Source organism: Camelina sativa, chromosome 17 (assembly GCF_030686135.1).
Source record: "Camelina sativa cultivar CO46 ecotype springtype chromosome 17, ASM3068613v1".
NCBI classification, from domain to species: Eukaryota; Viridiplantae; Streptophyta; class Magnoliopsida; order Brassicales; family Brassicaceae; genus Camelina; species Camelina sativa.
In genome coordinates this window covers 38,843,111-38,866,118 of record NC_141896.1, presented here as the reverse complement: position 1 = coordinate 38,866,118, position 23,008 = coordinate 38,843,111, and the positions used below count along the sequence as shown (strand labels likewise).

Sequence of the window (23,008 nt, the reverse complement as noted above, 5' to 3'; positions counted from 1 at the left end):
TATTATTTTGGTTACGGTTGACCCCTTTTGTTTTTCCCATCTTTATATTTGGCTCACAGTCTTTTTTAATAATATGTAATACAATTAAAGAAAACAAAAAAATCTGCTTAGTGGAGATATCTGCTTAGTGGAAAAAAGCATGATTCATTCATGTGATGCGATGGTAATATTGTGTTCCCTTCTGTTGAAATGTGAATGCATTTTATATTTCATATTTTTGAAAATTATTACTAAGAAACAGTTAAATTAGTAGCTAATTATTATTCAACAGATAATAATGTGATGCATGCTGGTTATATTGTCTTATTATGTAGAGCCTGATCTAAATTAGATAATATGTAACACAAATAAAGAAAACAAAATAAATCTGCTTAGTGGAGATAGATATTGGCTCCTCCAATCAAAACTCTAAAACAAAAAAGGACACAGAAAAAAAGCATGATTCATTCATGTGTTGAGATGGTAATATATTGTGTTCCCTTCTGTTGATATATGAATGCATTTTATGTTTCATATTTTTAAAAATTATTACTATAAAACAGTTAAATGATCAGTAGCTAATTTTTATTCAACAAATAATAACGTTAGGCCATCATTAACGGCAGAACTATTGGTGTGTTTTTAGCCCAATTTTATTAATAAAAAAGGGAATAATGAGCTTAGATCAAAAATTTTGGTCTTGAGATAGAACTGATCTAAGAGCATGTGCATCAGCGTACTTTGAGTCCGTCCCACATAATTAAAATTTTAATTTTAAATCGAAATGAATGAATTATGAAAGAAACTTATCTACAAACGGGACGTATTTTCGTCCGTCCTTCATAACACGTGGACGTGGCGGTGTGTAATAGGTTGTTGTCGTTTGGGTAGGGTGAACCGAAAAAAATCGTGGTCTCGAGTCATTTGTTTTCTCTCCGTCTCTCTTTCTTTACTCTCTCTCTCTCTCTCTCTTGACGGCGATTTGATTCTGAAGGCCGATCTCCTTGAAAATTGGCTGAAGCAAAGGCAAATCCAAAGGTCCTAGACTACTTGTCTCTCGAGACGCGCTCTGCGAAAAGCTTTCTCGATCGTAATCCAAAGGTACTAGGGCTTACAATTCTCCAATTCTATTGAAATATCTCTGTTTGAGCTTGTAGATGCAGATTTTTGGGTATCATTTTTCAATGATTTTTTAATGGTTTTCGTAGACGAAGTAGTTGTTTGGTTTAGTTCGAATTTTGAACTTCAATGGATTAAAGTCTTGATTTTTAGATTCTGGGTATGAGCTTATTAGATTTCTTAGTTGTTTATTTGATGTTTTAGAACATATAATTAAGTCTTGGATGAATTGATGGAGATATCAAGCTTAAAGATGTTTACTTTACTTAATTCGTTTTAGCATATAATTTTTTTTTGGGGTGTCTTGTGTTTAAAAAAGGTTCTGTAATGAAGAAATCTCGAGAAAGTGGTTTCTTGTTCTGTGGTTTGTGTGGGACGATGGTGACAGAAATGCTAAATCTAGAGAATGTCCACTTTGCAAAACAACGAGAAATGCTAAAGGTATCCATGAAGTTTTCTATTATCAAATGCAAACAGTTTTTGTTTATTTGTTTCTTTGTCTCTTGGGTTAATTTTGTTATTTTTGCTTTTACTGTTTTCTGATATCATTGACAAGAACATAGCTTACACAGTTTCTGCTGAGGTATGTTTCTTTGTTGCATCGTATAATCTGTATGTTATTCATAAGCTGTGTTGTGTAAATTTGTTTCTATTTCACAGAGTTATGATGATTTCTATGCTCTTTATTTGTGTTAGTCCATTGTTATTAGGCTATGAACACGCACAACACACACACACACAATGAAAACAATCATTTCCTGCTATGTAGTTAGTTTCAGGCTTGAACATTTGGAGACTGTTTTTTTTGCAAGAACATTGTATCATGAACATTAGTATACAACTCATGCTCTTTGCTTATTACAGGATATCAGAAGAGAATTAGGAATATCTCTGTTTGGTAAAAAGACGCAGGAAGAAGCAGAGCTACCAAAGGTTTGTAATAAGATAACAGATCTTTTACACGTTTTTTTCTTTCTCAATCCATGGCTTGTGATGTTGATGGATGATTCGTCTCTTTGCAGATCAAAAAGGCTTGCGAGAAATGCCAGCACCCAGAGCTTGTATACACAACCAGACAAGTATGATACTCCAGCTTTTTTAATTCTGTGGTTTCAAGTTCTTGTCTTCTTTGATTCAACTTCAAAGAATTGTGTTCATGGGATATTTCTGGTTTTTGCAGACGAGATCAGCTGATGAAGGACAAACAACATCCTACATTTGCCCCAATTGTAGTCATAGATTCACAGAAGGTTGAGGTTATAATCATCTCTCCAGCATGTGATTCAGATTTCACGAGAGCATACCAGTTTTGTTTCTTACATCAATATTATCTATCAACTTTCATATCCATTGTGATCATTAGAACCTTATGTGTAGTTCCTTGCATTTATGTTACGATCTCATACATTCAACTTTGTAATTTTCTTATGTTTTTAATGTCAATGTTATATGTTTTATTTAAATTAAAACTTTAATATGTTTTTACTTATTAATTTAAATAATTAATTTTTAAAATTAAAATACTATTATTTTTTCCAGGAGACCAACTGTGAGGGAAACCAATGCTCATACCAAACTTAAGAAACTCTCAAAATAAGATTAATATATTTGAAGAACCAAAATTTGTCCTACACCAATGCACATGCTCTAAAGCCCAGTTCTCCTTTGTTTCCTATATTCTGATTGGTCGAGATATTTTGGAGAGAAAGAAAAATATTCATTTCTCTCATCCTTCTTTGAAATCGAGTCTATAATTCTCAGGAAGAAGCTAAACTGAAGAAGGATTTGAACGGATCCGATGCTCAATACCATCGCGCTAAGGAAAGGATTGCTGCGAAAGACTCTTTCTCCGCGAAAAACTTCGGCGTCGAGAGTCGCAATCTTAAGCAAGTCGGTGATTTGGTTTCAATTTGGTGAAACGAGAGGATTTGGGAATTAGGGTTTGAAATTTGGATTGGATGATAATTTGGTTAAGTAGGATGATGCTTCTGTATCTGGAAACGAGATTATTTGGGGATTAGGGTTTTGATCTTTAGTTATCAATCAAAAAAATCGTAGCTAAGTAAGAATCATTGGTTTGAAACTGAATGTGGGTTAAGCGAAAACTATAGGATTATGTTATGTTGTGGAAAAATCTCAGCTTCTTTAGGTCATGATCTTCCCAGAGATAGTGATTAAAAATGTTTTAACTAAATAGTTGGTGTTTACTAGAATGTAAAGGCTTTGGTGCGTTTATTGATTGTTATGTAGTTAACTAGTTTGAGGATGTCCATGAAGCAGGTGTTCAGCCTCCTAACATCTCATATAGTGGATCAACAGTCAACGCATCAGCGGATACATCTCTTCCCAACAATCCTATGGGACAGATTCCTCGGTTACATTTCCCTTCGTGCAGTGACATATGTGACTACGAACTGGAGAAGCTGAACAAAGAACAAGGGACCTTAAGGAAAAACTTTGAAGAAACGGTTAGTTTGTTGTTGTTTAGTTTATTTAGTTTATTCTCGGTAAAATCTAATCTTTATTCAATTTTCTGTCTTCTCTGCTCACTGTCTTGTTGTTTGTAAACAGACATTAGAGTTGAAGGCTGAACTCGAGAGAAAGATGGCTGAAGCATGCAGTGAGTACGAGTGGAGCCTTTAAGAGTTTGATTGCCATGAACAGTCTCTTGGCGAACGCTTACAAGTGTTCACGTCAAGTGAAGAGTGCAGCCACAGATACTGCAGCTGTTAGAGGTAATCTTTAAGAGTTAAGAAAAGTGAATATCGAAAAAGCGAATGAGCTAAACAATGACACTCACACTTTTTCCTTCTTTAGCAGCTAGGAGCTCCCAACATCCAACGCAGCAGCAGCAAGCAGTACAAACGGACATGACTATGAATTCAGCTGCTCCTTCTCGACCCTCAGTCACAACAGCGGAAGCTCCAATTCCTTCAGGTCCTCCTTTGCATTTACCGCGCTGCAATATGCCTCAACCGAGACCGATATCTCAGCAAGCAGTACAAACAAACACGAATATGAATTCAACTGCTCCTCCACAAGGCTCAACAACAACAACAAGAGTTGTATGTTTGTTTTTTTTTTTACATTTTATTTACAATGTTTTTTTGTTTCATAAAAATTTGGTATTGTATTTTGAATTTTAGTAAAAGTTTATAAGTTTGCAATTTAAATGTTATTTTAAAAGTTTTTATAATTGTAAAATGTTTAAAAATATTATATAATTAAATCTTATGATCTTAAACATGTTCTCCCAATAACTAACTTTTTAACAAAAGATCTTAACTACTGATATTACATTATTTTCACTATATCTTTATTCTAAGAACACCAAAATTAGTTTCCCTATTAATGATGCCCTTATGCATGCAGATTATATTTTTGTCATATTATGTAGTAGACTAAAGCCTGATCTAAATAGATTAGATAGGACCAGCTTTGCAACTCATTCACATGTTTGAATGCCATCTCAAATACAACAACAAAATCTTTATATACTTCTTTTTTTCTTCAAATTCAATCAAAGATCAGATAGTATAATATTAAACCTTTTTTTTGTGTGTGGATTGATTGCCCCCTCTTGTGATAAAACTTTTTATATGAACCACACAGACACTAATTTCGTTGGTCTTTTCAATAAATACAAACGCCAAACTGTGTGAAATTGACATATGCGAATATCATCAACTATACCTTTAGTTTCCACACGAATTACTTCCAGCAAAGACTATGACATTACCCAAATGTTGATTGCACTCTTTTTTTGACAGCCAACAATTTGTTGATAATATATATGTAGATTCATTCCTATCACGTGGAGGGTTAAATTGACCACTTGAGAAAAAGAGTGGCGACGATTAAAAATAAAAAAATAAGATAGGGGTCAAAATCGGAAACTAAAGAAACATAAAAAACGGTCCAAGTCGAGCAACAGGTGTCTTCTTTGCTCTTTAACCAATGTGAGTCATTTTCAAAAAAAGGTCGTCTCCACTCAAAATGAAAGTTTACCCTCAAAGTTGTCAAGTAATAACGAAACTGCCACTCATCTGGGATTTAGTCACACCCGTACGCAATAAAAGTACCCATTAGAATTAGTAATTATTTTAAGATTCAAATTTTTAGGAATACTCAAAACAAAAAAAAAAAATCTCAACTTTTTTTAAATTCTCTCTCTCTTCTTCTTTCTCTCTCGTCTCTTCTTCGTCTTCTACGATCGCTGCTGGATCTAGGTCTTCTTTGTCTTCTGTTCTGCTCTCTCGTCTTCTTCACAGACTGAGTTTTGATTAGAGTTCGTTCTGTTTTGAGACTTTTAGCAAATTAGGGTTTTTTTTCTTTTAACTTTTCGAAAAAGCCAATCGAGATTTTGATTTCTGGTATAAAAAATTTGCTATTTTCTTCGTTATTTCTGAGATTATATCGAAAGAGTTGAGTTTTCTATTTCCGTATTTTGTGTTTTTCGATTCAAGTTGATAAATTTGAAGACGATGCAACAAAATCAAGTGAAGAAGGTTACTCTCTTGCTCTCTCTCTCAATCATGCTTTGGTTTAAATATGAGAAATAGAGAATAAAGTCTTAATCTTTTTTTTCTTTCATAAATTACCAAAAAAGCTTTCCTTTTCCAATTGCAATAAGGTTTAGTTGCATGAGCACATAATAAAGTCTTTATCTTTCTATTTATTTGAGTTTGTGGATAAGCTTTACTGGATTCTTTATAAAGTTTTCTTTTGTTGATTCATCAGGGGACGAAAGAGATGGAGTTTTTCACAGAGTATGGTGATGCTAACAGGTATCGGATTCTTGAAGTTATTGGTAAAGGAAGCTATGGAGTTGTGTGTGCAGCGATTGATACACATACTGGAGAAAAAGTCGCTATCAAGAAGATTAATGATGTCTTTGAACATATCTCTGATGCGCTTCGGATTCTCCGTGAGGTGAAGCTTCTTAGGCTTCTACGGCATCCTGATATAGTGGAGATCAAAAGCATTATGCTGCCTCCTTCTAAGAGGGAGTTTAAAGACATTTATGTTGTGTTTGAGCTTATGGAATCTGATCTTCATCAAGTTATTAAAGCTAATGATGATTTGACTCGTGAACACCACCAGTTTTTCCTTTATCAGATGCTTCGTGCTTTGAAGTTTATGCATACAGGTGCAATTTGTTTTCGTTGTGTTGAAGACTTGAGATCCGCAGCTTTGTGTTTTTTAACTTGTCTGGTTGTACTTAACTGTTTGTTTACTGGGTGTAGCTAATGTTTATCATCGTGACCTTAAGCCAAAGAATATACTGGCCAATGCAAACTGCAAGTTGAAAGTTTGTGACTTTGGATTGGCTAGAGCATCGTTCAATGATACGCCTACAACAGTCTTTTGGACGGTTAGCAGCCTCATGGAAACTTTTTGACTTTTGTTTGCTAACTGTTAAACTTTGTCTTTGTTACTGTCCCCACTTTTGTGTGTTTGACCTTTCCTTTTGCTTCATTTAAACTGGATGCAGGACTATGTTGCCACAAGATGGTATAGAGCACCTGAGCTCTGTGGGTCATTCTTTTCAAAGGTATGTGTTACTGTGGACTTGAAACACGTTTTTTTTTTATGCGCACTAGTTGTCTATGCTCTAGGTCTTATGTACAGAATAGTGTTTGTTGTAGAATATCTGCAGAATAGTGTTAAAAGAAATAGCTGATATTTGATGGTACTTGAATAAGTATAGAGTTGTGCCCCAGTGGGATATTAAAATAATTCTTGTTCAGGGATGACTTTGATCTCTCCCGGAAGTTGAAAATCTGTGAATCAGGTAACCTTGTATCAGGTTATGTTCATTGAGTGTTTTTGTTTTGCATATGCAACTTCATATTTTGGATTTTTTTTTTCCCCTCAGTCTGATTTACAGTTAATATTATTTTGCAGTATACTCCAGCTATCGACGTTTGGAGCATTGGCTGCATCTTTGCAGAGGTACTAACAGGGAAGCCATTGTTTCCGGGGAAAAGTGTTGTTCATCAGTTGGAGTTGATTACTGATCTTCTTGGCACACCAAAATCAGAAACAATCTCTGGAGTATGATTCCTTTGTCTGCTTCACATTCACTGGCAACATATATTTATATACTGAACTGTATAGCTAAAAATCTATATATCTGATACAGGTTCGAAATGATAAAGCTAGAAAATACTTGACCGAAATGAGGAAGAAAAATCCTGTCACCTTCTCGCAAAAATTCTCCAAAGCAGATCCTTCAGCACTTCGTCTTTTGCAGAGGCTGTTGGCTTTTGATCCAAAGGACCGACCCACTGCTGCAGAGGTCTCTGTTCTGTCATTGTCACTTTGTTGTTAGATACTTGTTTCTTTCGGAAGCTGCCTTGCTTCTTTTGTGTATCTTTGCTGACTTTGCTAGCTTTTCTGTTTCCGGAATTTGGATAGGCATTGGCTGATCCTTACTTCAAGGGTCTTTCTAAAGTTGAAAGAGAACCTTCAAGTCAGCCAATATCGAAGATGGAGTTTGAATTTGAGAGACGAAGACTGACGAAGGACGACATTAGAGAGTTAATATACAGAGAAATACTGGAATACCATCCTCAGTTGCTCAAGGACTACATGAGCGGCTCAGAGGGATCTAATTTTGTATATCCAAGGTTTTAATTTCTCCCTACCTTTTACTATTATTCGCCAAATGAAACATCCTTCTTTTCCTTCTCCCTTTGAATTTATGTTAAACCTTTTATTTATGTCGCCTGCTTCTAACTTTTCGTCCTTGTTTTGACTTTTTCTCTTGCAGTGCCATTGGACATCTTAGGCAGCAGTTCACTTACTTAGAGGAAAATAGTAGCAGAAATGGGCCGGTCATACCTCTCGATAGGAAACACGCATCACTTCCTCGGTAAGTTTTTTCATTCCATGCATGTCAACTGCGGAGAATATGAACAGTTTTTACTCTTCCTTCTGTTGCAGCATAGCATTTGTTAAGTATATGGTCCAAAGGCAAACTTTCATCTGTTCTCTACTCTTCTTATGGAAGTTGATGATTCTTTTTTGTTCTTCCTTATGTTGCGGCATAACATTTGTGAAGCATATGATTCTATTCTAATGGATATGATTGTTTAATACAGGTCTACCGTTCACTCAAGTGTAGTCCATTCTACCACTCAACCCAACGTGAGCGCAACAGAGAGTAGACGTGTTTCTTTTGAGCCTTCAGGAAATGTAGTTACTTCTGCAGGGCATCCATCAACTTCCACATATCCTACTAAATCTATTGGGCCTCCACCAAGAGTACCGCCGTCGGGTATAACCTCGCCCGCATTACTAAATATAATTTTCCAAAACTTCATAGACTTTTAACCAATTGGACTACTGTGTGTCATTAGGTAGACCAGGTCGTGTTGCAGAATCGTCTGTACCTTCTTATGAGAGTGGTAGGAACCTCAAAGAAGCTTATTTCAGAAGCGGGGTATCATCTCCACACTGCTACTTCCGGCCAAACACCATGACAAACCCGATGAACCGCAACGTAGAAGCTTCTTCTTTTCAGCCAAAACCACAAACTTCTGTTCCTCAGTTCAGTCCCACTGTACCGCCAGCTGCTACATCTAACCAAACAGACGTTGAGATGATGAACCAGCCAAACCCTTATATCCAACAACAGCTCTCCAAGATAGATCAGTTAAGCAACAACAACAACACGCAGATGGCCCTTGATGCTAAGCTGTTGCAAGCACAATCGCAGTTTGGTCCAGCTGGAGCAGCAGCGGTTGCAGTAGCAGCACACCGGAACATAGGCACAATTAGTTACGGAGCAGCAACATAGACAACAATTACAGACAGATCTTTAACCACATCAGTTTCTCCACCAGGACCAGGTGATCCTGGTCTCTCTAGTTTTTTATGTAAGTATTATTCAGTCAGGCTCTGATTCAAAACTATGTTGCGGCAATGATATAATAAAGACTTTTTAGTTTTGTAACTCACGAGAACAAGATCGGCCTTGGATTTTTAGTCTGATTGCGGGTCAGTCCCGGTGATTGTTTCGGTTATCTTGTTGGCTCCGTAATCTTTGAATTTTCCATAAGCGTAGTTCACAGTAGAGAAGAAGATGGTGGTGATTATATACTTCTTAAACTTCTTAATCGGTCCCATTAGTTCTTCAACAATGAGGAATCTCTCTGATTATTTGAAAACCTGGTCTTTGATTTGGTTGATATAGACAAAATTGGGCCAAAGAATGTGGAAGTAAAAACAAAAATCGTTGGTCCTTAGATTGTTCTCCTCCGTAAACCACTCTTTTGCATAGTATAATTAGTCAGTTTTATTCAATGGTTCACAATGAGAGAAAGGACTATGTTTACCAACATTGCCCATTAAAGAAGAAAGGTCCATTAACTAATAATAATAATAACCAAACTCACTTTCTGATTTTTTATTTGTCCCCTTTAACAAGCATGTAAATGTAAATGTGCTCTATTAAATTTTTATTAACTTAAAAAGGAAGCAAATAAAATTATTTCGTTACGTGACGGTGACATTAAGCATCTGGCATTGAATGATCCGTTATGTTTTTAATCGCAGGTTTCTTTGTTTGGTTGAACTGATATTAAATCTCAGGTTGACATGTAGTTATCTTTTTAATCAAGTAATTAAATTTTTGAACTGACATATGTACGTTACATCACAAACATAAAACAAACTAGGGGCTATAATTAATTACCAAAATTAACCTTTTACATAAAAAAAACTTAAACAATTTATATGTTAATTTCTGTTAGGGAATATAATTTGCAAAATAATGCAAATTATATTTTTCTGGGTCAGGAAAAAAATCAAAATATATTTACTTGTCCAAATTTTAATTCCATTATCAATTGTTTGAATGTCTTATTTTGGTAGGAGAGCCAATAGAAGAATCACATTTATGTTGTAAAACAAAACAAAACAACAAAAAAAAAGGAAAAAGAAAAAAAGACATGAGTTTATTAATGTCGGACGCTAGTCTCACGTGAAATCCGTAATATCTAAAGACAAGTAAGGGTAAACTCGTACATACGCTCCTACGGTTCTCCGTAACTGTCTCACAATATAAGAGGCGCAGTGTTGAGAGACGCACCGTAGACCGTAGATTCCCTCTCTTCTGCTTCTTCTTCTTCTTCTTTCTCCTTCCTCTCTCTACTGTTTCTTGCGTTTGATCTTTTTTTCTTTTACTATCTCTGTCTCTCTATTATTCTCTTGGTGAAAGTTTTCTCTCTTGGGTCTATCTGCTTCTAACCTGAATTGTGTCTGGTACGTGAATTTGTATCTCTCTCTTTCCTGTTTCTGTAATGCTTTCTTAAGCTAAGTTTGTGAAATGTTGTACGTGAGTGACCATAATTGATCTGCTTGCCATGTCTGTTTATGATCCCATACGGAAATGTTGTTCGTTTTTGTTAGTCTAAGATCTGTTTTTGTTTGCTAAATTTGGATCTGGATCTGATTTCCTTTTTTACATTTGAATATTATGATGATCCGTTCTGAGTTTTTTCCCATATGATGATGCTGTGACGTGTTCTGCAGATTTTCAAAAGATGGGTGATACTACTACGTATACGCCAAAGAACATTCTCATCACTGGAGCTGCTGGATTCATTGCTTCTCATGTTGCCAACAGGTTAATCCGCAGCTATCCTGATTACAAGATCGTTGTCTTGGACAAGCTTGATTACTGTTCAGATCTGAAGAATCTCGATCCTTCCTTCTCTTCTCCAAACTTCAAGTTTGTGAAAGGAGATATCGCTAGTGATGATCTCGTTAACTACCTTCTCATCACTGAGAGCATCGATACCATTATGCATTTTGCTGCTCAAACCCATGTTGATAACTCTTTTGGTAATAGCTTTGAGTTTACCAAGAACAATATCTATGGTACTCATGTTCTTTTGGAAGCCTGTAAAGTTACAGGACAGATCAGGAGGTTCATCCATGTGAGTACCGATGAAGTCTATGGAGAAACCGATGAGGATGCTGCTGTAGGGAACCATGAAGCTTCTCAGCTGTTACCGACTAATCCATACTCAGCCACCAAGGCTGGTGCTGAGATGCTTGTGATGGCTTATGGTAGATCATATGGATTGCCTGTTATTACAACTCGTGGGAACAATGTTTATGGCCCTAACCAGTTTCCTGAAAAAATGATTCCAAAGTTCATGTTGTTGGCTATGAGTGGGAAGCCGCTTCCGATCCACGGAGATGGGTCTAATGTCAGGAGTTACTTATACTGCGAAGACGTTGCTGAGGCGTTTGAGGTTGTTCTTCACAAAGGAGAAATCGGCCACGTCTACAATATCGGGACAAAGAGAGAAAGGCGAGTGATCGATGTGGCCAGAGACATCTGCAAACTTTTCGGGAAAGACCCTGAGTCAAGCATTCAGTTTGTGGAGAACCGACCCTTTAATGATCAAAGGTACTTCCTTGATGACCAGAAGCTGAAGAAACTGGGATGGCAAGAGCGAACCGCTTGGGAAGACGGATTGAAGAAGACGATGGACTGGTACACTCAGAATCCTGAGTGGTGGGGTGACGTTTCTGGAGCTTTGCTTCCTCATCCAAGAATGCTTATGATGCCCGGTGGAAGACTTTCCGATGGCTCTAGTGAGAAGAAAGATGCGTCAAGCAATACGGTCCAGACATTTAGGGTTGTAACACCTAAGAGTGGTGGTTCTGGTGACAAAGCTTTCTTGAAGTTTTTGATTTATGGTAAGACTGGTTGGCTTGGTGGTCTTCTAGGGAAACTATGTGAGAAGCAAGGGATTACATATGAGTATGGGAAAGGACGTTTGGAGGATAGAGCTTCTCTCATTGCGGATATTCGTAGCATCAAACCTACTCATGTGTTTAATGCTGCTGGTTTAACTGGAAGACCTAATGTTGACTGGTGTGAATCTCACAAACCAGAGACCATTCGTGTAAATGTCGCTGGTACTTTGACTCTAGCTGATGTTTGCAGAGAGAATGATCTCTTGATGATGAACTTCGCCACGGGTTGCATATTTGAGTATGACGCTGCACATCCTGAGGGTTCTGGTATAGGTTTCAAGGAAGAAGACAAGCCGAACTTTTTTGGTTCTTTCTACTCGAAAACCAAAGCCATGGTAATATTGTTCACCTTATCAATATTCTCAATAGCCACAAGTGTCTTTGTTCATCATTGCTCTGTTTTTCCACCAGGTTGAGGAGCTGTTGAGAGAATATGACAATGTATGTACCTTGAGAGTCCGGATGCCAATCTCCTCAGACCTAAACAACCCAAGAAACTTCATCACGAAGATCTCGCGCTACAACAAAGTGGTGAACATCCCTAACAGCATGACCGTACTGGACGAGCTTCTCCCGATTTCAATCGAGATGGCGAAAAGAAACCTAAGGGGGATATGGAACTTCACCAACCCAGGGGTGGTGAGCCACAATGAGATACTGGAGATGTACAAGAATTACATCGAGCCAGGTTTTAAATGGTCCAACTTCACATTGGAAGAACAAGCAAAGGTCATTGTTGCTGCTCGAAGCAACAATGAAATGGATGGAGTAAAATTAAGCAAGGAGTTCCCAGAGATGCTATCCATTAAAGAGTCACTGATCAAATACGTCTTTGAACCAAACAAGAGGACCTGAGCCTTCAATGAACATCACACTCTTCGCCACAAGTGCTTACTTTTAAACTGTCTCTTTTTTTACTTTTTGCCTTTTCTTCCAACAGAAATATCTTTTTCTATTTTACTCATCGTCTTATGATCCTTGTAGGTAGTTTCACTATACTGATTCTACTAAAATATGATTTACCATTATTATTTATATAGACGAGAGTGTTTCTTTTTCTCAAATCCTACAATTATTTTCTCAGATTTTTTACTTATTAAGACAGACAGGTTATTATAAAAACGTAGTCACTTACTGGTTGTGGCTATTAGGGCATCCACCAAGGCAGTTTCAGAACACTTGAACTTGATCCTTAAGCTATAGCCTGCGAAGAGAAGCAACAACAAGTTGTTTTTAGAACAAACCCATGTACCTGATGTGAATTTGGTAAGGTTATAGTTTGCTTACGTGAACAGTTGAGGGCGAGAACGAGAGAGCTGAGAGCGTTTAATAGGGGAGAGAATAAGGTTTCGTAGAGTTGATTGGGGATTAGAATTGCCACCACCACCACCATATACAGGATGTCCTCCTCCTGCTCTTCTGTTTCCAAGATCGGATGGAATCGCGGGTGAGTCAGTGGAGATGTCGAACGGACCTGAGTTTGAACTGTTCTGTCTTGCTGGCCATATCTCATCTTTAGGCCCTGGTGTTGCAGGAGAGAAAAACGACCGGTCTGCACGAAATAAGTCAACTTGATATGGAGATATATAACCAAGACTCAGAATCATAAGATCACTAAGTTCAAGCACATATATAGTGTTGTTAATTAACCTTTGCGAATGGGCTCTCTGTTCTCCATCATGTTAACTGCTGGGTTTGAGAAAAAATCGGGTTCTTGGTGTCGGGGGTAGAAGTTGTTTGCTGGTTGGATGGCTGTACGTTTGACTGACTCATACTCACTTCTTAGCTGGTCATACATCTCATCAAGCTTCCTCTTCTGTCTGGTAATTAAAACACAATTAAGGTACCTTGTTATTACAGTGGAGTTTAATATAGGGAGCAGAACCAGGATAACAAATACGTATCTTAGGTTACTGACCTTGATTTCTCAGAGAACTTCTCTTGGAGCTCTTGCTTATCCTTGGTCAAGTTTTCTACCTCTTGCTCCATCATCTGACACCTCTTACCCATCTTCTGGTATGCCGTATGCACCTGCTCCATTTTCTCGCTAAACTTTGCTTGCATACCTTCACATTTCTGACGACACTGTGCGACAACTCTATTCATCTTGTACTGCATCTCTAAGTCCCTTTGGGCGATGTAAAACATTACACTTCGGTATGCACTCTTCATCACTAGATTCAGTTAAGAAAAACAGGAGGTCCTTGAACCTTAAACTGTTGTTTTATCAACTCATACAAACGCAAAAGGCACAGTCAGTTGATGGATAAAGTTATAGCATTGAGTTTAGTATTCAAATACAGAGAGACATTTTTTCAATTGAAAAACAATATTGCAACTGACAAATTCTAATAAGAGTGAAATGGACTACATTTATGAAAAGGATACGTATTTGTGGAGAAATTCCAGCCATCGCCATCTGATAACACAGGTAAACAATGAGGAGATGTGAGATGGGAATATTGGAAACTGGAAAAGAAGAAAAGTTATAGTAACCTTGCATATATTCCAACTCAAACACTTACATTTATCCATTCTTCATTTGGATTGATATCCACAGGTTTCATAAGACTAAGATGAAAGATAAGGACAAACAGTCAAGTAGAATATAAGGCGACCAAGGTTAAACTGAAACTAGGCAAGTAGCTTAGGGAAGATTTACCTCTTGGAAAGTACTTGATCACAAATGGGACATGCCCCATCATTACTGAGAATCTTGCTGGCATCTTCAGTGCCTTTTCATAGTGTTAAGGTCATCTTATTCAAACTCACAAGTGTTGCTAAATAACACAAACAGGTACGCAAAAGAAAAGTGTAGATTGGATACATAATAGATGACCGCATGTAGTGGAAATGGCCCTGCCCTCCAAATCCCTCCAGCACGCGTTGCATCTCATGTCAACCTCTAATTTAAGTATCTCAAGCTGCTAAGCACCTGCAAATTAAAATTCATATCAAACGAGCTGAAGAATCATGCTCTAACTGAAACTTCCATTATCCATAGAACTAAATTCTTTGAATTCACCAATAAACTTCCATTTACAATATACAGAATTTGACTAAGCTACATTCATTCTAATTGGTGACGAATTGGTACAAAGCAATAAAAACGAGTTTCAAAACTTATAGTCAGCACTGTGATAATTTTGAGTTCAGGAAGACATATAAACGATTTTCAAAAACAGAAACCCTAGAAATTGGGGATAAACTGCACAGATTCCAGAGATGAGCAAAAAAAATCATCGCGAAGTAGAGATTACGGGGCGGATTTTGAAGATTCGCAGACTTTTTGACTTGCATAAGAACTGAAATCAGGGATTCGACAACACAGATGAACTCAACGTAACAGATTCCGACTAATCTATGGGAGTTTTCTACAAAATCGGAGACAAATAGGTTTTCTGATTTCAACGATTTGAGATTGACACAAACCTCGAAATTGGAAAAAAAATCTTAAGTCTACAAACGAAATCGTAGCAGCAATGTGAAAATCTAAGAAGCAATTGAAGAAGCTAACCTTCGATTTTGATAGAGCGATAAAGAGAACGCGTCGCACAGGAACAATAAATTGACGGCGATTAAGCTCACCGATCTGACGTAATCTGAAGAAGATCATCAAAAAACAAGTCAAGGATCTCAAAACTAGAGAATCGAAGAAGACGAAAGATGAAAATACGAGAGAAAACACAAGGATCGTAACCTCTCACTCTCTCGATTTCAATGGCGGCGCGAGAAACGAAGATTTCAAATTTCCAGAACTAATGCGCAGTAGTAGAAACTAGAAAATGATGACTTCAGTGTTCAGATAATCCCAAACGACGTCGCGTTTTGCTAAAGGTTATGTTATGACTTATGACAAAACGACGCTGTAGTATTGAAACTTTAAAACTTTTAAGGACTATATATGAAACGACGTCACTCTGTTCAAGGTTATGTTTTATCATGTATCGACCAAACGACGTCGCTCTCTAAAAGCTTATGCATATGGCCAAACGACGCCGCTTTCACGTTTACTAGCCTTAAGTTCAGACTCTTCCACTAATTTTCATTGATCTTATCAGACGAGACAAAACAGCATAATACAGAATCAAAAATTCAAATGCCGTAAGCTTTTATTTCATGGTGACTATAACACTACTCAAAACACAGATATACACAACAACAACAACAACAAAAAATCTCCTCTTTCACATTGTAAATGAAGAATCCTCAAGTCCTTAAAAACAATAAAAAGGGAAAGAGAAGCAAGAAGGAAGAAAGAATCTTTCTTGACACTCAATACAAAATACAAACACCAAAACTCAAAATTTTTCCAAATCTTCAAACACCGCGTTGTTGTTGATTCCAGCTCGGAGGCATGCGATCAGAAGTGATGGGAGTAGCAGCAGGAAGACTTTTGACGTTAATGTTAATAGGATATAACCGGTATTCGATATCCAATTCTCTACATAATCTACCAATCTCTTCAAGTAACTGACCCCTCCTCACATATCTCTCTCCCATATCTTGATGATTCATCTTATGTGTTGGCCACATTGCGATCTTTATAGTGTTCAATCCAATCATATCTCTGAACACAATCATCGGCGATGGATACCAATGATCCTTCTTGTTATCCACATAGCTGCATTAACACAAACACGAAAATATTTATATCAGGAAACGTTTTATCAAAGTTTATGATTAAGGGTTTAGGGTTTTAGCTTCTAACCTGAGTATCCTCTGTTTTAGGGCTGTTGTCTTTTCAGGTGGAGTTGCTATATGGACAAAGAACTCAATGGCATCTTGCATATCGGGACTGCGGTAATAGTTAGCGATAGGTTTTGTGCCGAGAAGACTGTTTGGGTATACAACCTTCTGATTATCAAATCGAAGAAAGACAGTAGTCAAAATGTTCATCTCTTCCACAATCAACTATACATACAAAAAAAAAAACAGAGGATTAGCTCTTTCTTTGAAGTATTTTGAGTTGCCTAAATGCAGAAACAGAGTTTTATGGAACATACCTGGACACCGTCTATTTCACACCTGTCACCGACATCAAATGGATGCATAACGAAGACGAAGATGACAGCTTCAAAGATGGTTTTACATGAGTTTCCAAACACAAAGACTACAAGAAGAAGCTGAGAGCTAATGACAAGCAAGAACTTGGTTGTAGCGATTCCAAGAATGAGAAGCCAGATGATTAAAATCACAATGCCGACTAAAACATCGATGATTCGATGAAGCCTGTTCACTGCTGTTTTTGTATCGTTTAAAGTTAAAGCTAGTGCTCTTCGTTCTCTAAAGGCATTAACCTAAAGAAACATATAAGAATTGACTTTAGCATCATTTTCATACGTAAGAAAGCTTTTGATATATTTGAAGTTAAAACCAACACTTACCACCCAATTCTTCAGACAAGATTTGCTGATTTTGTGACTTTCAGAAGCTCCTTCAAAGAGACTCATTGCTCTTTCAGACTCATCTTCAGACAGAAAACGCATAAAGTCTTCTATATATATGTACCTAAGACCGGAAAAAAAAAATCCACTGTTATTAATCTTGATCTTAACAAACATCAAATCAAAGTTGTTCACAAGGTCACAATGTATATATATACCTGGATCCAGGCTCAGCAACGTTCTGAAAGATCTTCCTCGCTGCAAGTTTTGCTTCGAACTCGCTTCTGATCTGTGTGGCTTTATCATCTTCGTGAGTCGTTGTGTCTTGTATCTGTTCATCCAAAGTAGAAAGAGTTCCTTTTCTTATAACATTCATCAGTCTCTTCATTTTCCAAGCCGATACGTTTTTAGTGTTCATCCTCTGTAAATGATCGATCCTTATCCCTTCGTCCTCTCCTTCTTTCTTAGAACCAGACCGCGATAGCACCGGACTTTTCCCCACTCTGCTCGGACTCTTCTGCATCCTTCCGCTTCCAATGGTCACATGTGGTGAAGAAGAAACCGTCTTTGGACCTAGAGGAGATAGCTTTCGTCCAACTATCTCCAAGGTCTTTACATCGTTTGCTACTTTCTCCTCTTCTATATGAAGCTCAACTCGAGGAGGTCCCGAGAGAGTCTCAATCACATATTGAGTAAACAAGGATTCTTGAATCCGATCGAAGTAAGTACTCATATGGAAAGAGGAAGCAAGAACTTTAACGAGTAAAGTCTTTATGAGCCAGAAAATAACACCAACGAGTAAACAGATTAACACTTTAGTCACATACTTGAGCACTGTGCTTCGCATCTCTCTTTCGACTTTCTTGTCGAACAAGAAATGCCACGCGATCAACACAAGCCCTAGCCAGAGACAGTTCTGTACCGGCTTTCGAATCCCGTAAACGAAATACAAAACTTTTTTTCTCCAAAGGAAATTGCTTTCGACGAAGTAGACGAATAGCTTCACAAACCAACTCGAAACCAATCTCCCACATATCAACACAAGAATCATCACGTCCCATTTCCATAGAGCTAGGTCCCAAAGTGTCTTGCCGCGCAAGTAAGGCATCACTAGGCTACAAACCAAAGCAGCAATGATCAGAATCAGAAAAATCCACTCGATGATAACCCAAACACAAATCTTCTCCTTCCTAAAACCTTCCGGTAGATCCTCCTCCGAAAACGGATCGTCCTCTTCTTCCAAATCCATGGCTCCTCCCTGGTTAGGAGTTCCCGGTTTAGTGTTTCTCCCACTAAAACCGGGTTTTAAATTCGCGGACTTTGGAGTCCGACCAGAAACCATCTCCGGGTACGTCGGAGTCGAAGGATCCATCAATCTAGATCTCGTCTTCGTCTTCATCAAAGTCTTGGTCCTCATCGTCGATCTGTTCGAGCTACACTTGACAACCTCTGATTCATCTAATCTGTTTTCATCTTCGTCGCTACTATCACTATCTTTAACAGACGGAGAAAGCGTGACCCTGTTCTGCCTCCGTCTAATCGCATCAACGGTTCCGTTATTCGCCGTCGCCGTTACCGGTGACGCAGAACCGGAAACAGTCGGTACACGTGCGGGAGAAATCGTGTTGCTCTGAAGCTCAGGCATGTTAGCTTCCATGTCGAGAGAGATTTCATCGCCGGAAGCTTTTTGCTTGTTGAGGAATTGATTGATGAGCTTCGACGGTGGATCTGGCTCCTCTGGAGGAGGTTTGTCACTACTCCGCCGCCTGAAATCAAAGCTTCCGTCGTCTTCTTGACCTCCCGGTTGTGGTTTAGTACTGTTCTTCTTATCATCATCATGCCAGAAGTTAATGCTTGACTCTCTCCAAAACTTTTCGGGATCACCATTGTCTTCACCGTCGATCTTTACAACAAACTCTCGCCGTTGATCAGTCGAATCAACGGCCATGTTTGAAAAAGAACCAAAACTTTCTCTGGTCTTGTAGTATTAAAAAGTTTTAAAGAGATAGAAAGAGGAAAAAGAAAAGTTGATTCTTGATTTCTACAATGTAATGAAGGATATTTAAATGTTTTTGATTAGGTTTTGTTTTAATTGATAATGTTGAAGCATGTGAGATTGTGATGATCTTGCCTGAGGCTAAAAGACAATGTTTCAGCCTAGATAAGAAAAAGATTACTATTTTATTTGGTATTGGTATGGGAATAAGACGAACATGGAGTAATGGACCAGGTGATATTTATTATCATTTTTCTTTTTTCCGCTTCCGAGCCATTAAAAAACAGTTCACGACTGCGTTACGTACCTACTCAGACCGATACAGAGACTCGTGTCTTGCGCTCACTAGCAAATTGCGGGAAAATAAATAAAAAAGTAGACAATTAAAAGTCAAAAGTAACACAAAACGGTGTTGGAACTTGGAAGCTAATCTAGAATTTTTAAATTGTTGAAAGAAAAAAAAAATGGGGGCCATGTTCAGTGTCCAAAAACGAAGCAGTTGAACAAGTAATAAAAATTGTTTTGTAATAACCATTAGAAGTAAATAAATAAACCTATCGGAATTTGGTGAAACTAGCTTACGTGGTGAGATCTCACGGCGCAGAGGTGATAAATGAATTACATTAATGGTATATGAGTCAGCCACGTGGTTGGCTAAGGTTTGGTCTGCTTCATAGTTTTTAATTTTGTATATTTTTTTGGTTTTGTGAGGCGTATAAACAAAAGGGAGAGACCTAATTCAAAACAATGTAGAAAACGACACGAAAATGACACCTTTGTTGATAAAAACGGCAGGTCGATCTGGACACAAAAAATGCAGCTTATTTAGCTAACGTGAACAGACACACATGTTTCAATAAGATTGGCCACCTAAGAATTTGTTTTTACATATCTTATAATTTGTCTAATAATATAACTAGAAAATTATTACTGGCCAGATACAAGAAGAAAGAACAATATAAATGCATGATCAGAAGAAAACAGTTTGATACATGTGAGTATGTGACAATTAAAAAGCTGGTTGATGCATGTGAAATGATCCAAGATTCTTATCAAGATTTTCCTAGATTTTTTTTTTCTTTTTTTGGAAAAAGTGTAAAAAAACCAAATCATTTATTGTTTTTCGCCCAACAAGCAAGCTTAGATATTTTGTAAAATTTAACTTCGGTCTATGTTTAAACCGGAAAAATTCTCGATCTTCTCATATCCAAACGGGCCTGAGTTAAAAAAAATCCCATTGCGCTCACTGAATTTATTAAAATAGCCCAAATTCAAATCTTGTTCTGTACTTCTGTTGTATGTCCCATATCGCTAATTTTACAAGTTAACAGAATGTTTTATACTCTCTCCGTTTCAAAATATTTTATATTTTGAAACGGAGGGAGTATATCTTTAGAGACGACCATGTGATTGTCACCTTCACTAAAATTGGAACGATACAGAGAAGATTAGCATGGTCCCTGTGCAAAGATGACACGCTTTATTCGAGAAATGGTCCAAATTTTTTTTTTTTTTTCTAATTTTTCTCAAAAGCAAGTTCTTCTTCAGATTTCCGGTGCAAATCTACATTAACCGGGAACCGGTTTGGTTATATGTAATCTAATACTATCATACCGGTTCAGAGAATCGTTTCCTCTCTCTAAAACCCTTTCGCGTCACTCTCCAGAGAAGAAAGATCTCAGGAGCTTCAATGGCTGGCTTATTGATTACTACTATTATCCAGTAAAATCTACTAAATTTCCTATTTTGGTTGATTTCTCAAGTTTGCCATGGCTGTTGTGCTAAAATCAATTCTCAAAAACCAAACTTTGTTTAATACTCTCTTGAAGAAACCACAATGCGTCTCGCCTTTGATTGTCTCCAGAACCTTAACTTCGGAAGCTCATAAGAAGCCACTCTCTGTTTTTTTCGAAGAGGCTGTTGGATTGAGACCCAAATCAGAAACTAGCGAAATCGAAGAAGAAGAAGAAGGCAACGAATTGAAGAGGAAGCTTTTGGAATTGGAGAGGAAACTCATAGAACTGAAGAAAACGGAACCTGTGAGACAGAAGAAACAGAAGGAGAAGAAGGTTGTGACATCTGAGGAGACTGAGAAGAGGCATGATAATCTTTACAAGTTGTTTAAGGGAGATGAAGAAGAGAAGAAAGAGGTAAAGAAGAAACGTAGTCAGGAACAAGAGGATGTGATTAGGGTTTATAAGGAGCTTCCTATAGAGATGGTGTCGTTTGTGAGGCTTCTGCATAAAGAAGGGTATTTGAACAAGGCTAATTTTATCACTGGAGAAAAGTTGAATATGGGGAATCTTGATGAAGAGTATTCTAGAACTTTTGTTAAGTTTGCTGCGGAGAGATTTGGAAAAGATTACCAGGAAATAGCAAAGTAAGAATCTTTTTTACTTGTGTATTGATTGATCATATATTGTGTTTTGTTCTGTTGGATTGTTACAACTACATCTTAGGCTTCGTTTTGAGAAAATGTTCATGTTAGTATCCAGTTCGTTTGCGACACCTTTTAGAGTTTGCATTGTAGTATATGACACATTTCTTGGGGAGTATAGGTTGGGGTTGGAAAATGAGGGGTTCAATTGCTAGTTTTTTTAGGAAATGAGGAATCTTTTCTGATGGACTGAGTTCTTGTCATTGAATCACAGGCTAGTTGTAGCATTGATTGAGATATTCTGATGAAAGAATTGATTGAGATATTATTTGTCGACTGTTGAGTTTTAGAATCTTGTGTATGGTCTTGATTGCCTTACCCTGCAGCATTTTATTTGACTTTAGTTAAATTGTTGTTTGGATAATTGATGGATAAAGATTATGTTTCGTTTAGAGAAATGTTTGCTGACATGTTCATCTTCATGGGTCTCAGTACGCTGTTCATTTGTGCTAGCTCTATTGGAAGGACTAATGAGGAACCTTTGTGATGAATTGATGTCTTGTGTTTCGATCATAGGCTAGTTGTCCCATTGATAGAGAAATTATGATGTAAGAAGTGATAAATACATTCGTAGATGGCTCAAATGTATGGTCTTGATTGCCTTAATCCCTGCAGCATTTTATTCTTTCCCTTACCTAGCTAGGTAATTTGAAGTTGATTCTATCATCTTATTGTTTCTACTGCTTTCCATAACCTCAGATTTAACATGCAGGTGGTTATCAGGTAGTGACCTGAAGAAGATTGTGCTCTTTGGTTGTCCGAGTGTGGAAAAAAGGGCAGTATTCGCTGCTAAAACATTGCGCAACTTTTTTGATATCCATGAGAATAATGTAAGCTTTATGTATACACTTTCACTACACTGTCTTTATCACATTTTGTAACTCCCCAACTGCATCTAACCAAGTCTTTTTTCTTTGCATAATAGGTCTGCAATAAATGCGTGTTAAAAGAGAAGTGCAAGTTTCCAAATCAGAGTGTATGGGATGGCAAAACAAAACACTTGCACTTGTCTGTTGTGATGAAAGTCATCACACTATATCCATTAGACTTGACTCATCCAAAGCTTCAAGTTCCTCAAGAGGTACAAGACTCAGTCGCAAGATTGCTGACAGAGATTCAGAACCTAAGCCGAACTATCTGTACTCCTCTCGCATGAGTTATAATAACCTTATCAAAGATTTGTTTGTAGTAGAGACTATTATGAAGAAGAGTCCTTCACACCCACCTTTACTTGCAACAGTTAAGGGTACAGATCCGATAATATCAAGTTACGTTTTCACAGAAACAAACTCCACTGTAGTGATAGTGAAC

General features: G+C 37.4%; 5 protein-coding genes, 1 non-coding gene and 1 pseudogene across 9 annotated transcripts; 5 read left to right on the top strand and 2 right to left on the bottom strand.

Annotated features, from left to right (window-relative positions):
* Window positions 1-1,006: 1,006 nt before the first annotated feature.
* LOC104758701 (uncharacterized) lies at window positions 1,007-2,366 on the top strand (annotated as a pseudogene).
* Window positions 2,367-5,178: 2,812 nt separating this feature from the next.
* Window positions 5,179-9,058, top strand: LOC104758699 (mitogen-activated protein kinase 18). Of its 2 annotated transcripts, XM_010481615.3 has the most exons (10): window positions 5,179-5,606; window positions 5,839-6,247; window positions 6,345-6,472; window positions 6,593-6,652; window positions 7,006-7,155; window positions 7,244-7,399; window positions 7,519-7,730; window positions 7,874-7,975; window positions 8,205-8,380; window positions 8,463-9,058. In XM_010481615.3, the coding sequence occupies exons 1-10, from the start codon at window positions 5,583-5,585 to the stop codon at window positions 8,900-8,902; spliced, it is 1,857 nt and encodes a 618-aa protein (XP_010479917.2). In that variant the 5' UTR covers window positions 5,179-5,582; the 3' UTR covers window positions 8,903-9,058. The 2 variants fall into 2 exon arrangements, with proteins under 2 accessions (XP_010479917.2, XP_087350631.1); XM_087494505.1 differs by lacking the exons at window positions 5,179-5,606; window positions 5,839-6,247; window positions 6,345-6,472; window positions 6,593-6,652 and adding an exon at window positions 6,844-6,892.
* A 913-nt stretch (window positions 9,059-9,971) lies between these two features.
* Window positions 9,972-12,941, top strand: LOC147924889 (trifunctional UDP-glucose 4,6-dehydratase/UDP-4-keto-6-deoxy-D-glucose 3,5-epimerase/UDP-4-keto-L-rhamnose-reductase RHM2-like). Its single transcript, XM_087494963.1, has 3 exons — window positions 9,972-10,368; window positions 10,639-12,212; window positions 12,289-12,941. The coding sequence occupies exons 2-3, from the start codon at window positions 10,650-10,652 to the stop codon at window positions 12,730-12,732; spliced, it is 2,007 nt and encodes a 668-aa protein (XP_087351089.1). The 5' UTR covers window positions 9,972-10,368; window positions 10,639-10,649; the 3' UTR covers window positions 12,733-12,941.
* Window positions 12,880-15,694, bottom strand: LOC104758698 (E3 ubiquitin-protein ligase CCNB1IP1 homolog). Of its 3 annotated transcripts, none has more exons than XM_010481610.3 (10): window positions 15,578-15,694; window positions 15,395-15,479; window positions 14,705-14,812; window positions 14,540-14,612; window positions 14,403-14,448; window positions 14,266-14,296; window positions 13,796-14,051; window positions 13,528-13,697; window positions 13,165-13,429; window positions 12,880-13,081 (listed from the first exon to the last, which is right to left on the bottom strand). In XM_010481610.3, the coding sequence occupies exons 3-10, from the start codon at window positions 14,772-14,774 to the stop codon at window positions 13,075-13,077; spliced, it is 918 nt and encodes a 305-aa protein (XP_010479912.2). In that variant the 5' UTR covers window positions 14,775-14,812; window positions 15,395-15,479; window positions 15,578-15,694; the 3' UTR covers window positions 12,880-13,074. The 3 variants fall into 3 exon arrangements, with proteins under 3 accessions (XP_010479912.2, XP_010479915.2, XP_010479914.2); XM_010481613.3 differs by having other exon boundaries at window positions 13,165-13,399; XM_010481612.3 differs by lacking the exon at window positions 12,880-13,081 and having other exon boundaries at window positions 13,161-13,429.
* Window positions 15,695-15,969: 275 nt separating this feature from the next.
* Window positions 15,970-19,746, bottom strand: LOC147924888 (mechanosensitive ion channel protein 4-like). Its single transcript, XM_087494962.1, has 5 exons — window positions 17,483-19,746; window positions 17,265-17,388; window positions 16,884-17,177; window positions 16,589-16,791; window positions 15,970-16,501 (listed from the first exon to the last, which is right to left on the bottom strand). The coding sequence occupies exons 1-5, from the start codon at window positions 19,210-19,212 to the stop codon at window positions 16,198-16,200; spliced, it is 2,655 nt and encodes an 884-aa protein (XP_087351088.1). The 5' UTR covers window positions 19,213-19,746; the 3' UTR covers window positions 15,970-16,197.
* Window positions 19,747-20,625: 879 nt separating this feature from the next.
* On the top strand, window positions 20,626-22,986 carry LOC104758695 (uncharacterized). The gene is made up of 3 exons (XM_010481607.3): window positions 20,626-21,640; window positions 22,410-22,527; window positions 22,623-22,986. Exons 1-3 carry the CDS (start codon window positions 21,030-21,032, stop codon window positions 22,851-22,853), a joined length of 960 nt encoding a protein of 319 aa, XP_010479909.1. The 5' UTR covers window positions 20,626-21,029; the 3' UTR covers window positions 22,854-22,986.
* LOC147924887 (U6 spliceosomal RNA) lies at window positions 20,667-20,766 on the top strand. Its single transcript, XR_015587907.1, has one exon. It is a non-coding gene; the product is annotated as a U6 spliceosomal RNA (small nuclear RNA).
* Window positions 22,987-23,008: the final 22 nt, after the last annotated feature.

Excerpts from the sequence above, each read along its gene's own strand:
- LOC104758699 (XM_010481615.3), top strand. The coding sequence starts at position 5,583 with ATGCAACAAAATCAAGTGAAGAAG. Across the intron at positions 5,607-5,838 it reads AACAAAATCAAGTGAAGAAG|GGGACGAAAGAGATGGAGTT; the intron begins GTTACTCTCTTG and ends TTGATTCATCAG. Across the intron at positions 7,400-7,518 it reads ACCGACCCACTGCTGCAGAG|GCATTGGCTGATCCTTACTT; the intron begins GTCTCTGTTCTG and ends GAATTTGGATAG.
- LOC147924889 (XM_087494963.1), top strand. The coding sequence starts at position 10,650 with ATGGGTGATACTACTACGTATACGCCAAAGAACATTCTCATCACTGGA. Across the intron at positions 12,213-12,288 it reads ACTCGAAAACCAAAGCCATG|GTTGAGGAGCTGTTGAGAGA; the intron begins GTAATATTGTTC and ends TTTTTCCACCAG.
- LOC104758698 (XM_010481610.3), bottom strand. The coding sequence starts at position 14,774 with ATGAGATGCAACGCGTGCTGGAGGGATTTGGAGGGCAGGGCCATTTCC. Across the intron at positions 14,297-14,402 it reads CAAATGAAGAATGGATAAAT|ATGGCGATGGCTGGAATTTC; the intron begins GTAAGTGTTTGA and ends CTGTGTTATCAG. Across the intron at positions 13,698-13,795 it reads AAGTTCTCTGAGAAATCAAG|ACAGAAGAGGAAGCTTGATG; the intron begins GTCAGTAACCTA and ends TTTAATTACCAG.
- LOC147924888 (XM_087494962.1), bottom strand. The coding sequence starts at position 19,212 with ATGGCCGTTGATTCGACTGATCAACGGCGAGAGTTTGTTGTAAAGATC. Across the intron at positions 17,389-17,482 it reads GTTGCTGAGCCTGGATCCAG|GTACATATATATAGAAGACT; the intron begins GTATATATATAC and ends TTCCGGTCTTAG. Across the intron at positions 16,792-16,883 it reads GTGAAATAGACGGTGTCCAG|TTGATTGTGGAAGAGATGAA; the intron begins GTATGTTCCATA and ends TTGTATGTATAG.
- LOC104758695 (XM_010481607.3), top strand. The coding sequence starts at position 21,030 with ATGGCTGTTGTGCTAAAATCAATTCTCAAAAACCAAACTTTGTTTAAT. Across the intron at positions 21,641-22,409 it reads GATTACCAGGAAATAGCAAA|GTGGTTATCAGGTAGTGACC; the intron begins GTAAGAATCTTT and ends TTTAACATGCAG. Across the intron at positions 22,528-22,622 it reads TTGATATCCATGAGAATAAT|GTCTGCAATAAATGCGTGTT; the intron begins GTAAGCTTTATG and ends TTTGCATAATAG.